Genomic DNA, 13454 nt, shown 5'->3' on the forward strand with positions numbered 1-13454 from the left:
TTTTCACTGATTGTTACAGAACAAAATGCCACTCTGGTGCTACATTGAAACAGCAGTTCCTTGAAAGAGTTTCTGCATCTACAATCAACCCTCTAGGAGTTAAGTGAGGAATTCCTCTGGGATGGGGTGGATGGAGGACTTGTAACTTTGATTAAAACCATCTAACTAGCACGATGGGTGGGTCTTTGTTCAGATCTACAGTAATTGTGTAGTTAATGGATGGAAAGCAATTTGGCCTGATAAGAGAATCTCCCATCAACTCCATCCATTAAGAATCACTTGGGTGTTGTATCATCTCTTCATTAAGATAAAACAGCATGTCTTATTTGTCCTGTAAGTTTCACAGCTAAGAATTATGAGATTTGTATGGGAAAGAATCTAAAATAAGAGTCATTGCAGTGATGAACATGTCAGCAACATGAGGGATATAGATTCTTGGGACAGAGGGTGGGTGGATAGGCACAGTGGGATGCAAACTGGGGTTATTTCCAAAACAGTAAGACATTAACACTCACATTTACTCTCTCTCTCTCTCTCTCTCTCTCTCTCTCTCTCTCTCTCTCTCTCTCTCTCTCTCTCACACACACTCACTCACTCACTCACACTCACACACACACACACACACACACACACACACACACACACACACACACACAAATATTTTGGGATGCTTCAGCATGGCTCCCTTCCAGTCTCCATACCAGGTTTTAGCTGATTACCAGAAACAGGGGTCTCCACTGGGTGGAGATGTTTTTTCGAGGAAAAAACAAGGAAAACAAGACAAGAAAAGGCCGTCACGGATGTCTTTTTGGTACTAGAAACTAGATGAACTCTGCACACCTGAACATTTCTCTTACGTGAATATCTGCGGCCTCGACCCCTTTCATGTAAAACATGTGATATCTTGATAAAAGTTGTGAATGAACAGAATTTCACTACTGCCTTTTAATCACTGCCCAAGGGGGAATGTAAGACTGTGTCAGCAGAGGAGAGACTCAGCAGTGTTGTAAGATCGGGTGGGTTTCCGCCCAGTTAAGCGGTTCTAAAGATTTATCGTGCGGGTTAAAATTACGATACAACAACAATCCGGGTGTTTGGGATCATTTTGGCGGTTATTTCTTGCATGTAAATTTTATGGGTTAATTCGAAACAAGTACCATGAGTACAAACACACACACGCGCTCACACACGCACGGCGGTGCAGTGGGACCTACGTACAGTTAAGGTGCTCACGGTGAATAAAGCGCACGGACTCCTATACGTAGTGTACGTATGCAGTGAGTGCAGCACTGATGTGCACGGGTTGCTGTTTGGGTTGCTTTCAAGTGATAGGCGGGACTGTGGTCCAGACCTCTGGCAATAATCTCTCTCTCTCTCGCTCTCTCTCACACACACACACGCACGCACACATTTGTGTGTCTCCGTATGTGTGAGTATGTGTGTCTGCAGTGCCTGTGTTCATTCCTCTTCGACGCTAAGCAGCACAGTGGAGCGTAAACTCGGCTATAGGATCTTTATATTTTGAAGAGTTTTGAATAACTTTTGGGCTGAAAACCATCTGCAATATCTGGCAACACTAGATCCAGATGTTTCACGTTTCCCCTGAGCGCTTTTTGGAGAGGTCTGCTTGACGAGGAGCAGTGACACACTGAACGTTAAACTCAACGATCCATGGCTAAAAGGACGATAAATGCTGTTATATTTGTGTAAAGTATTTTGATTTTGAGCTTTTTTTCCCTTTTGGCTGAGGAGAATGGAGAGGAAACTCAGAGCGGTTGTGCTGCTGGAGATACATTTGCTCTTCGTGTTCTTCTTGCACGGACAGTCTAGTGCAGATAACGAGAATGGTAAGTTAACACACAGGGTCACGGGGGTCATGGATTGTTTATTTTACTGTTTTGATCGAACTTTCTTAAATTATAACTTTAAGTGTGAATTAATCTGTTCACAGTCAGTGGAGCTATAAATGGTATGTGGGGAGTTGTTTTTTGTTTTAGTAAACCCTGGTATTTAAATACTTAAGCTTGATATAATGTCTTTTTAAAAAATCACAATACAAAAGCTGACATGTAATTAATGATTTTTAATGTTCATTCTTGCCCAGTCCCACATTTGTTTATATTGAGTGTTCATTTTCGAAGAAACTATAGTTTTAGTTTTTAAAAAGTTCAAAATCTGACATTTGGAAAGGACAATTTGCCTCTAGCAGTGATTGCTTTTCACCTTGTATGCATGTCCATCTACTTCACAATACTTCAACATAATATAAATACATCTACGAACAACAAAACAAGCTTTTATTGTCATGTTCCATTTCTATCTGGTCCTGAAGCACCAGATATCAGATTTAAAGAGAGTCATAAGTTGAAATTGCAGACAGATGAGATAAGGGTGATCTTGGTTTCAGGTCACTGAGGTCACTGACCAGTAGATCTCTCACACAAAGCTTCACAATCATCATAACCCAGAAATCACAGTACTCTACTCCAGAACTCATGTCATATGGATGTGAATGTGACAGTGTCTCTTATTTCTTTTATAGTAATTGATCTTGTGGAAGCACTAAACCTACCTCACCGAAAAAGTGCGAGCAGCGGCATGATCTACAAACTACGTAACAGAGCACCCCACCTGACACTTCCCGCTGAATATTCTCACTTCCTGTACTCCAACCTTCAGGGTAGCATGGGTGTTCATGTGGTGGGGCGCCAGGCGCCTCGATCCACTGCCACCATCTTTTCTCTTTCGTCTGCATCTTCGCCTATACTCCAGATCATCTCCTCCACTGTCAATAACACCCTGCGTGTGGACTACCAGGTTGAAGGAAGAGCGCACGACTTTGCCAGCATTAACCTTCTGGACACAAACCCTTTTGCAAGTGAAAAGTGGGGTCATCTGGCTGTGAGCCTGGAGCCTGACAGACTGGCATTTTTTGTGGACTGTCAAGAAGCTGCAGTTTTTCCGATAGAAAATGAGAACAGGATCAACCTAGACCTGCCTCAAGATGTTCTCATCACTCTTGGCAGCACATTAGGGAAGAGAAGCAGTAAATTTAGTGTGAGTTTACTTTGCTTACTGCATATTTGCTTCCACACAGAGAACATAGAGAGACATCATCTGAACTTCTTTATTAACAGTACTCTGTTTGTATTTTACACAATACTAGGTATTGTCCTATAAACCTTGTAATCGAAGGAGACTGTCTTTTGTTGAAAATAGTACCAGGAAATATAGTCAGCTTAGATTTACCGTGTGCATAATTACAAATAAAACATCAGATAGTATATCCAAGTATATGCAGTATATCCATAATCAATGCCATTATTCTACATAACAAATACATTATATATTTTATGTACTGACTGTATTTTTTCAAATGCAGGGATATTTGAAGGCAGCAGAAATTTCACTGAAAGCATATCCAAGGCGCCCATGGAGCTGCAATCTTACAGGTAAGAGCAGATTCCATCTCTCCGTCCGTCACAGTTTTTATAGGAAGGTGGGGTTACATCCTGGAACGGTCACCTGTCGATTGCAGACATAATGTATAGAAACAGACAACCATTCACAATCACAATCACGCCGATCACCAATTACCCAGTAGCCCTAAGAAATATGTGAATATATGAAGCCAGAGTATGTGAAACAGAGTACTCACACAGGCAGTGGTGCAGTGAGGCCTACCAAGGTTTTTAGCAGATGATTTGATGTTCCTGGCGACGGGGTCTAGTAACTGACTAACTTCCTATTATTGCAAAGTGGAAGCAGCTAAGAACCACAGCAACTCAGAGGGTTGCAGACTAGATAAAGTTAAAGAGCGAGGTCGGCAAGTGCTCAGGAGCATGATGTGTCAAAGTCACCAACTCTCTGCAGAGTTTCAAACCTCTTCTGAGCGCAAATACTGTGGACCCAGAGCTTCATGGCATATGTTTGCATGGCTGAGCACCGCCTGTAAGCTTAATGTGTAGGTGGCCCAGTACTTTTGACCATATAGTGTATGATGATATCATTCTGCCATTTGGTCAGAACTTATAATGTGTCAAAAATGTAGTATATTTCACTTCTGAGGAGTTCCACCATTTGACTGATTCTTATTTTAGATCATCTATTTCCTCCAGATGCACATGACCCAGATTCCCAGACTGACTCCAGCAAACCTCACAATGATTTACCCAGTAAACTTCAAACAAACCACAGATCACAGGACCAAACCAGCTATCATCCTCAGGAGATCCAGAGTGATCAGATGCAGGGAGCTGAGCCTCCTCGAGGTGATAATTCTGCTTCTCAGGAACAGAAAGATGAGACACTGAGGAAGCTGGAGAGACAGATGACAAAGCTGACTGATGAGTTGGGCATCATAAGAGAGCAGGTAAAGATCACACTTGGTGTATGAGTTTTCATGAAAAATGATATAATGAAACATAATTGCAGGGTACACTAAGTTTTTTTTGTTTGTGTGTTTGTTTTATAACAGAACAAAAACCTACAAAATCGTGTAAAATTCCTGGAGTTATGTCTGAAGGACCATTGCAGAGAAGGTGACTAAGCTTCTGTCTGTTTGTGAGATCTGTCACGGGTGTTTTATGTTATTGTTTTGTTTTTTCAAATTTTAAATTCGTTGTATTCACGAAGATACGGAGAAAATGTAAATATGTCTTTGTGTCTCCTGTCAGCAACAATATTGCACATAATTAGTAGCTCTTTACTGATAGCTATCACGGCTTTTGTTTTTCCTGGGGGACACAAACAGAACAGGCAGGTATTTTTGACCCACACTGAAGTCAACTAGACTAGCTTCATAAAATGTTTATGAAGAACACTGCTGTCCAACCTCTGTGTGGTGAAAATGTATTCAGGGCCTTTCAACAATGATACTGACACAATTATACATGAAAAGATTGGCATTAAATTTGTGTTTCTCAGAGATTCCTTAAGAGAATTCCTCCTTCCTCCTCTGTGTATGTCTGTTATACTGTCTGTAAATATAAAATCTCATAAGGTTTTGAATGATCGCTGATAAAACTTTGTAAAAGTCCAGCGTGGGGTGATGTTAACAATCCTTTAAAATTTGGCTTAGATCCACCGAGGTCTTCAAGGTGAACTTTATTGGTGAAAAACTGACAAAAAGCCTAATAAATTAGAAACTATAATTCTTAAGTGTGGTGTGTATTGTCAATGTAGAGAAAGTACCATATAAAGATTTAAAATGTCATATTTGACCTCTGACCTTTCCTTCAAGATCAATAGATTGATCCAAAGGTCAAAGTGATGATAATGCTACATAGAACTATTTAAAACTTTTTTTCTTACTGCCATTATTTGTGTTGACAACATATAAGTATAAAATAGGGCATATGGGGATTTTAAGTATTGCGATCGTGGCTCAAGAGTTGGGAGTTCGCCTTGTAATTGGAAGGTTGCCGGTTCGAGCCCCGGCTTGGACAGTCTCAGTCGTTGTGTCCTTGGGCAAGACACTTCATCCGTTGCCTACTGGTGGTGGTCAGAGGGCCCGGTGGCGCCAGTGTCCAGGAGCCTCGCCTCTGTCAGTGCGCCCCAGGGTGGCTGTGGCTACAATGTAGCTTGCCATCACCAATGGGTGGATGACTGGTTGTGTAAAGCGCTTTGGGGTCCTTAGGCACTAGTAAAAGCGCTACACAAATACAGACCATTTACATTACTTTTTACCTCTGATCTTTTCTTCAAGGTTAAATAAGGTCAAGCTTTCATAAAATGGCTTTTATCTTTTAAACTATGTTTAAAATTCTACTGCATTTGTTTGTATTGGCAACATTTGGGAAATGATCATTTGCATCCAAATATGTCTTACTTGACTATTTCCTTATGTTGAATTACATGGCAGAGCTTCAGAACGGCTTGAGGTTGGTCACAATTGCTAATGAAGGCAAGCTTAGAAGCCACCTTCTTTCAGGTTTTGTATTACTATAGCTTTCTTTTAGTTTCTAATAGTGTATGAAGTATTCTCTTTCATTGTCATCGGCTTTTGATTTGTTATTTACAGAATGCAAACCTTTAGTCTCATATATGGTAGTCAGTGGATTTTATCACCCTTTCCTGTTCAAGTTTATGTATCTTATTGTGTTTTATATTTTCTGTCTGTATCTACATAGTAAACCAAAATTTTGGATTTGCGTCAAACTACTTCTTAGTTCAATTTTTAGACAGAATTTCTAGGCATAGCCAGATAGCAGGAGGGTTCCTCTTTGGTGGCCTCAGAATCTCATCTCTGCTATTTGCAGATGATGTGGTTCTGTTGGCTTCATCGGGTGATGTCCTCCAGCATGCTGGAGCAGTTCACAGTCAAATGTAAAGCAGCAGGAATGAAAATCAGCACCTGAGGCCATGGTTTTCAGCCAGCAAAAAGTAGAATGCCCATCCCGGGCCGGGGACGAGTTGCTGCCCCTACTCTGTGAAGTCTTCCTCCTCTCCCCTGGGAACAGCACTAATTTCCTCTCATTTGGTCCCTGTTGGAAATAGTGCATGTTGGGAGGATGCTGTATCAGCAAACAAAGGCAAGGGTTCCATTACATGTGTAAACATTTAAAATCAAGGCATCTCTTATGTGAGCAGAAGAAAATGACAAGTTCAGCAAATTATAAAAAACAGCATATGTGTTTTCACCTCTGTACTTCTCAATTCCATATAATGCGTCACTTGTAGTGACAACATAGAAATGATCTCTGCAGTACCTCTTAGATTCATTAGATTCATTCTCATTCTCTACTTTTTTTGGGGGGGGGGGGGTGATTATGTGTATACGGCTGTCTTATGAACATGGGCACAAACGATCCACATCATCGCCCAAAGGGTATGAGAAAGCCAGGAAAATACTGGGAAAAAAGGATTTCAAATGGTTTCGTTCCATCATCAGAAAAAAACTATCCAAACAACAATATGTCTATCTTTTAACTGAATAATTTGTCAGTAATGTGTTGCTACACTGAAACTAAGCAGTTCCTGCGCGTTCTCCTTGGTGCATTTGAAGAAACTGTGTAAAAATACATGTGCATATGAAACAAAGACATGGGGCTTTTGCCGATGTTGGACTAGCCTCATTAAGGATTCCTTTAATTAAGTATTCTCTTGATTTTCCCATTTTTTCCCCCACATTTAGCCCACTGTCCCCTTTCTTACACCCCACTGACCTACCTTTGGCACTTGCTTCATTGCTAGTACATACGTAGAGCAGACAGCTGCAAGGGCACCATGATTACACACACTTGTGGACTCACACTTTTAGCAAATGCATTCTTGGCTTGCTAAAGGAAATGCCTTTAGGCACAGTAGGCAGCTTTACTAACCTCTTGTTTGCGCGGTGATTATTGCCTTCTCTTGCACACAAACACATTGTTTGAGTCATTACATTGATTAAAGGCTGAAATACCCAAGGTCAGCAAATTATATTCAACGAGGAATGTAAATGCTTATAATAAATGTGACTTTTCTCTTCAGTGATTGCTGTACTATAAACATAATCTTTTAAATGGACAAAGACATAATAGAGGAAGTTATTAAGACCGTGATTTCATCTGTTTGGTAGGGAATCCCTCAGGAAACTAACATTCTGTTTCGCCCACAGTAAATATCCTGCAGTGTTAATAGACTTGTCTGACTTAACGTCGGAAAGTATGAAGACAATTCTGGTTATGGTTACAGTCCATAAAATGCGTATGCGTGTGTAAAGGCAAGCCCGTGTATATCACATGAGAACCATGCTGTTTGTTATTACTGGAAAGGGAGCAAAGCCAGATGTTCATCAGTGACTCAGTGAGAAAAGGTAATGTTGGGGGAAAACTCTGTAAAAAACCCAGGAGAAATAAAGACACAATGAGACAAAGTTACTTTCTTTATCAAACGTGTACACGGGTGAGCTGCTAAGAACAACTCACACCATGCACAGTGGCTTGGTAATTTTTATAGGAAAGACAGTGAGAACAGGATAAGAAAATACAAAACAAATAAAATAAACAACTCCATATGTGGCGCTAGTCTCGTCAGCAGAGAGCTGGGAGAAGGCTGTGAGAGATAAAACAATCTAAAACAATATGTCCCAAAACAGTATGTCTTTGCTGAGAAAGTCTAAAAAGATAATTCTAAACTAATCTAACCATAGACAAAAGGGCATGCTTGCACATTTAAAAGAAGGTAAAGAAACATAGAAACATTTTTCCTGTAACATTCCCTCCTGTTTTAACTTATTTTAAATGTATACAACAATTGTCTGTGAAGGTTATTTATTAAGTATCTTAAGCAATTTTTAAATTTTCAAAATGTCAGCATAGCAGAAATGGAAATCATTTGGTCTAAAGAATAAAACAAAAGAAAATAATACAAAGAAAAACATAGTAAATGAAATAACAAGTGGAATAAACAAGAAAAAATAATAAAACTAAAACTACAAAAAATAAAGGATAAAAACCTTATATTTTAAAACGAAAACTTACAAAAAATAAAAGGGTGAAAAGTAAAATGAAAACTTTATATTTAAAAATGATGAAAACCTAATATGTAAAATGAAAACTTCAAAAAATACAAGCATGAAACCTTATACTTAAAATGATGCAAACCTTAAATTGAAAACTTTATATTTAAAATGAAAACTTCAAAAAATAAAAGCATGAAAACGTTATATTTAAAATGAAAAACTTATGTTTAAAACTCAAGACTTCAAAAAAAATAAAAGCATGAAAACTTGCATAACCTACTAATGTTTTAATCAGTGCATGATCACTTGAAAAAGGCAGAAATCATTTTTAATCACCACGTCATTCATTAGCAGTTATTACAAGTTCTCCTCTAACAGAATTGCAACGGGATGCTGTTCTTCTTGAGGCACGGCAACATAAGCAGTCATTGTAGTTGTTATCATCTTTGAAATCATTACTCTTAGACATGGCGGTGTAGCTGCTCCAGATGTGTGGTCAGTGACATATTTCTGCAGAATGGACAAATTCTGCAAAGCTTCATAAATGTCTCCTCCAGCTTTGTATCCATCAGGGATAAAAGTGCAATATGTCTCCCCGATCAGCTTGCAAACTCCTCCTTGTGATGCTGTTAGCAGGTCTAGTGGCAGTGTGTTCTTCAACACCATCGTTCTGATGGCCTTCTGTTCTCCTGCTAAGGCCGTTCCCAGGGCCTTAGTTAAGTTGATGTGTCGTAGCAGAGCATATCGGTTGATTTCCACGTGATCCCGCACCTCGGCAACTCCAATGCCGGGGATCAAGCTCTGTAAGAATTTCACTCCTCCTCAGATGCGAAACTCTGGTTCCTTTACTGCTTGGTGCCGTCCGTGCACATCCTGTCTGGTAATGAGTCTTTGTTTGTAGTATCATTTGGTAGCTGTAGTTGGAGCGACAGTTGAGGCTCATCAGTGTCGCGTTACTGGCACAGGTTTCGTTGAGTGAACAGTCCATACACTTCCTCTCGTTCCTCGGTGGGCAGAAAGTGTATATGTTTTTGCATAGCAGTCAGTTTTATTATTCAAGTAAGCTGTAGTGTTCATAAACTGCCACCAAAAGTTAGTGGCATAGCCATGGGGAAACTTGGTGTACTTTCCTTTGTCATACAGTGTCTGCCTTTTCTTCATATAGCGTGACTTATTGTCCCTCACGGAAGCAAAGATGAGGAGCCCGGCCATGGTCAGGGCCGCTGCAGTTGTTAAGAGCCACCACCTCATGACGACGGGACACACCCTCCTGTCGCGAGTAGACCCCCCGGCCAGGAAAGCTGACCCCTCCACCGGGCGAGATCACAACAAGTGGGCAAGCCTGCCGTCAGCTGTGTTTAGATGGCTTCACTGATGGTCGTTCCGCTATTTTGCAAGCTCCAGTTTTTCCTTTGGAGCACTTTGATCAGAACCCAGTCACCGGGTTGTGATCTGCAAGACACTTGATAGACATCATTACATTCTTCGTCATTTACAATCATCTCTTTATTTTCCTACAACTTAGACATACATTTTGCTACTGAAATTGTATCTGCCTTTTTCACTGGGTAGATTTCTGGCCACTTTGAGAATACATCTATAACCACTAGGGTGTATTTTTACCCTTGGCATTCATTTAGCTCAATAAAGTCCATATGGATTGTGTGGTCTCAGGTTTCCCTGAGCATTACATTTTTGACACGTCATGCACGTTCTGACAAATTGTTTTGCTGAGGTTTCAAAATTTACAGTGTAGAATTTACAGTGTAGAAATGAGAGTTGACAATACTGGTCAGTCCCCCCGTTGACAAATGCGTACAGCCATGAGTCACTAATGCCGCCATTTTGTGGAGGAATTTTGGCAACACTGGCTTGCCATAACACATCATTAAGTCGTTTGTCAGAACTGCACCGTGTTTTAGCCATTTTGCCTGCTCTGCTGTGCTTGCTGCTTTTGTTCATTTTTCAACACATCCAGTGGAATCTGATGTGTGTTTACTGCCATCAATGTGATGTTTGTCTTTTGTGCCGCCTATTTTGCTGCTCTGTCGGCAAAGTTGTTGCCTGTAGTAATGAAAGAGTCAGTAGGCGTTGTAAGAGGTTGGCATGGTGAACTGGTTTTCCGGTTGGTGTAATCATTCCTCTGGTTTTCCAGATTTTTTGCAAAATGATGCACAGCAGAGAAAACATACTGGCTGTCTATATAAATGGTTATTTGTTTATCTTTGTGTATTTCACATGCGCAACAATCTCGTGTGAAGTGGCCTTCCTCTCCACGGTTCTAGCAGGCGTTGTCTCTATGTTATCTGCTGTGTCTGCGTGGCTGTCTGCGGCCTTGGTGTTTGTGACTTTGCTCGCCTCTCTGTTCCTGATAGCCACCTGCGAATTAGTGTTTTAGTCTGTTGTCAACAGTCAGCCTTATTTTTAAGTTACAGAATGCTTCTCCCTTTTTTTGTTTTTTGTTTTTTTGTTTGGGAGAATAGATGCAACTGTACATTTTCACTTAAGGCAGTTTTAGATAATTTCTAGTTCTTCAAACAATGCATGGATCTCACACATTTCAAACTTTCAAGTTAGGGTTGTTTCCCATTTATACATATATATATATATTTAACTTTGCATTGCTCACAGCTCATAGCTCACAGCTCTAAACCTAGGCATTTTTCAATCATATGCCTAATCACCATGTGTCACTGTGATTCTCAAGTATGGTCACAAGTTCGTTTAAATTCGTTTCCAAAACCAACAAAATAATCAAAGAAAAACAAAAAACATAAACGTGTCAGGACACAAAAGAAAAAGAAAAATGCTGCCACCCGAACAAGGCAGAAGTCTGCATATGTTGGCTTGTAATAGCATGCAGCTTGTAACATGGTAGACTAATGTGCCTGTGTTAATTCAGCTTTATATTATTGTGTGAAGTTGCACTGGGTTGGGAGTGGTTTTGTGGTTGTCACATTTTTGGTGAGCCAATGGCTGGAATGGGGTTGGACTAATTAGAGGCAGGTGTACTTGATTGCACTGATACACTGGTCTACATATAGCCCACACTACAAACACTGCTGTGTTGTTTTGTCTCTCTGTGCAGTCCAGGGCCTATTATATGCCACAGCCTAAAGGCAGCAGAGTTCCAGAGGCTTGAGTGACCACTGACTATATGCTTGCAGGGTGGTGGGTCTCCAAGGACAACTTCTAACCCTGTTAAAGGCAACATGTGGGGTGCAACTTGGCCGTGTGGCATAGCTGGCTCTGGCCTTGGGACTGTGTGTTTTTATACAATTCATAAGTGGGACACTGGACTGTTTTATCTTTTATCTCTTGATATATTTTTCATCAATAAATTATCTTTTAGAATTTTATTGACTGTCATCTTTTTGCCCACGACTGAGACGGTTGGTCAGACCTAGAGTCTTTCTTTGGGTGTGTTACAGCAGCTTCTGCTCTAAAAGAAACAAAAAAGAAAAAGAAAAGAAAATGTGTAACATGCTCATCAGCTTAGCAGTGTCTACATATTTAATTCAGCTTCTCAATCCTGTAGTTGTAGCTGTTGTCTACAGGGTTTTGCTTATTGGTTGTTATTATAGGTGTGCTCTATATCTCAGCAATGTGTCATTCTAGGATGATAGGTTTCAAGCTGGTCAAGTGCCTCTATGCACTTCATTAGTTTAGTTATTCTCTGTATTGTCTTCATCTCACATGTCATTACACTGAGTTTCAGCAAACCTTAAGCTTGATGCAGACTACTGCTTAACAATTATCCACCTCACATCATAACCGATTTAGGTGCCTCTTCATATTAATATTATGTCATTGTTAATATTATCCTTTGTCTTATATAACAGCAATAGCATATTATAATATTTTATCAGTGTGTACCACTATACTACTACTGAGCCAATTTGATAGTTAGGATCATCTTATTCAGCAAACAGATAATTTAGAATTCATCCAATCTGCGGTCACATTTGTTCTCTCTGTTGCATGGCGGACCAGGCAGGTCTATTATAATATATTATTTATATTTTATTTTGTATCCATCAAGGGCTTCAGATGACCTGCAGAATCATCCTTTTCCCAGGGTGGAGACAGTTACCTTTTCACACACTGTCCTTGGCTGAACAATGACACAGCCTTAATATACCTTATTTATTTTATTAAAATATTTTCGTGTGAATTATTTGCTTTATATTCATTTTATACATGCTGGGCATGGTCATCATGCCAACTGTGTTTCATTGTTAATATCACTTTACAGGTTGTTATCCTTGCTATTATTAATTTCAAATACTCTAAAGATCATTTCTACTGTAACTTTCCCTTTGTTCATCTTTATTTCGTACTTTTTATATTTATATCTACTCAGTGGGGTCTGTTTTCAACCCTTTTAAACTACTTCAAACTACTTTGATCTCTAGTTTTCACCTAATAAGGGATTATTATGTTCTTCCTGATATGGGTGTTGCTGCAGATGCGGCTGCAGGAATGGGTGATGGTTTACTAAAAGGATTGTGGGAACTGCACAGTGTCTCGTCTTCTGGTTTTACTAAACTGGCAGTTGAGTTCTGTTCTTCTGACTGTTTATATTTTGTTTTCTTAAATCTCTCAGTTTACAGACACTGTTTTTGTCCGGTGTCTGGACTTTTCTTTTCTCACCACTGCTCGTTAGCAGGAGTGAGTTTTAATTTCACTTGCTTGATTACCCATCTTATTTATGTATTTACTTATTTTTGTTTAAGTAATATATACACAATACAGCTGCTATCACCTTCGCTGGTATTAGAGACGAGAGTGGTTGCTCACACGCCCTTCTACTTTCGGACTATTTCCAAAAGCGGTGTGAACTTTACGAGACGGAACTCGACCGTTCTCTCAACTCACCAGCACGTCAGTGAATAGCAGTAAAAGAAAAACACAGTAGGAGCAGCTCAGTCTCTTATCGGACCGTGAAAAGTCAGCTTGCTCCGTTAATTAAAACAATACACACACATACATTCACATTCACACTTAT

At 39.9% G+C, this 13454-nt stretch overlaps 1 protein-coding gene across 9 annotated transcripts in view; it reads left to right on the forward strand.

The window, feature by feature from the left end:
* Positions 1-760: 760 nt before the first annotated feature.
* kcp (kielin cysteine rich BMP regulator) overlaps positions 761-13454 on the forward strand; it is a 39317-nt gene continuing 26623 nt past the window's right edge. For 6 of the 9 annotated variants that reach the window (XM_085412088.1, XM_085412089.1, XM_085412095.1 and 3 more), the window contains exons 1-6: positions 770-806; positions 1739-1847; positions 2543-3057; positions 3383-3452; positions 4101-4372; positions 4478-4541. In XM_085412088.1, coding sequence (XP_085268214.1) covers positions 801-806; positions 1739-1847; positions 2543-3057; positions 3383-3452; positions 4101-4372; positions 4478-4541 — 1036 coding nt within the window. In that variant the 5' untranslated portion in view covers positions 770-800. Of the gene's footprint in view, positions 1017-1738; positions 1848-2542; positions 3058-3382; positions 3453-4100; positions 4373-4477; positions 4542-13454 lie in introns of all 9 variants that reach the window. The other 3 variants (XM_085412092.1, XM_085412093.1, XM_085412090.1) reach the window with 3 other exon arrangements.

This window comes from Rhamphochromis longiceps, linkage group LG7 (genome assembly GCF_057381845.1).
Source record: "Rhamphochromis longiceps isolate RC_006_pf linkage group LG7, R_longiceps_female_GT1.1, whole genome shotgun sequence".
Taxonomy (NCBI): domain Eukaryota; kingdom Metazoa; phylum Chordata; class Actinopteri; order Cichliformes; family Cichlidae; genus Rhamphochromis; species Rhamphochromis longiceps.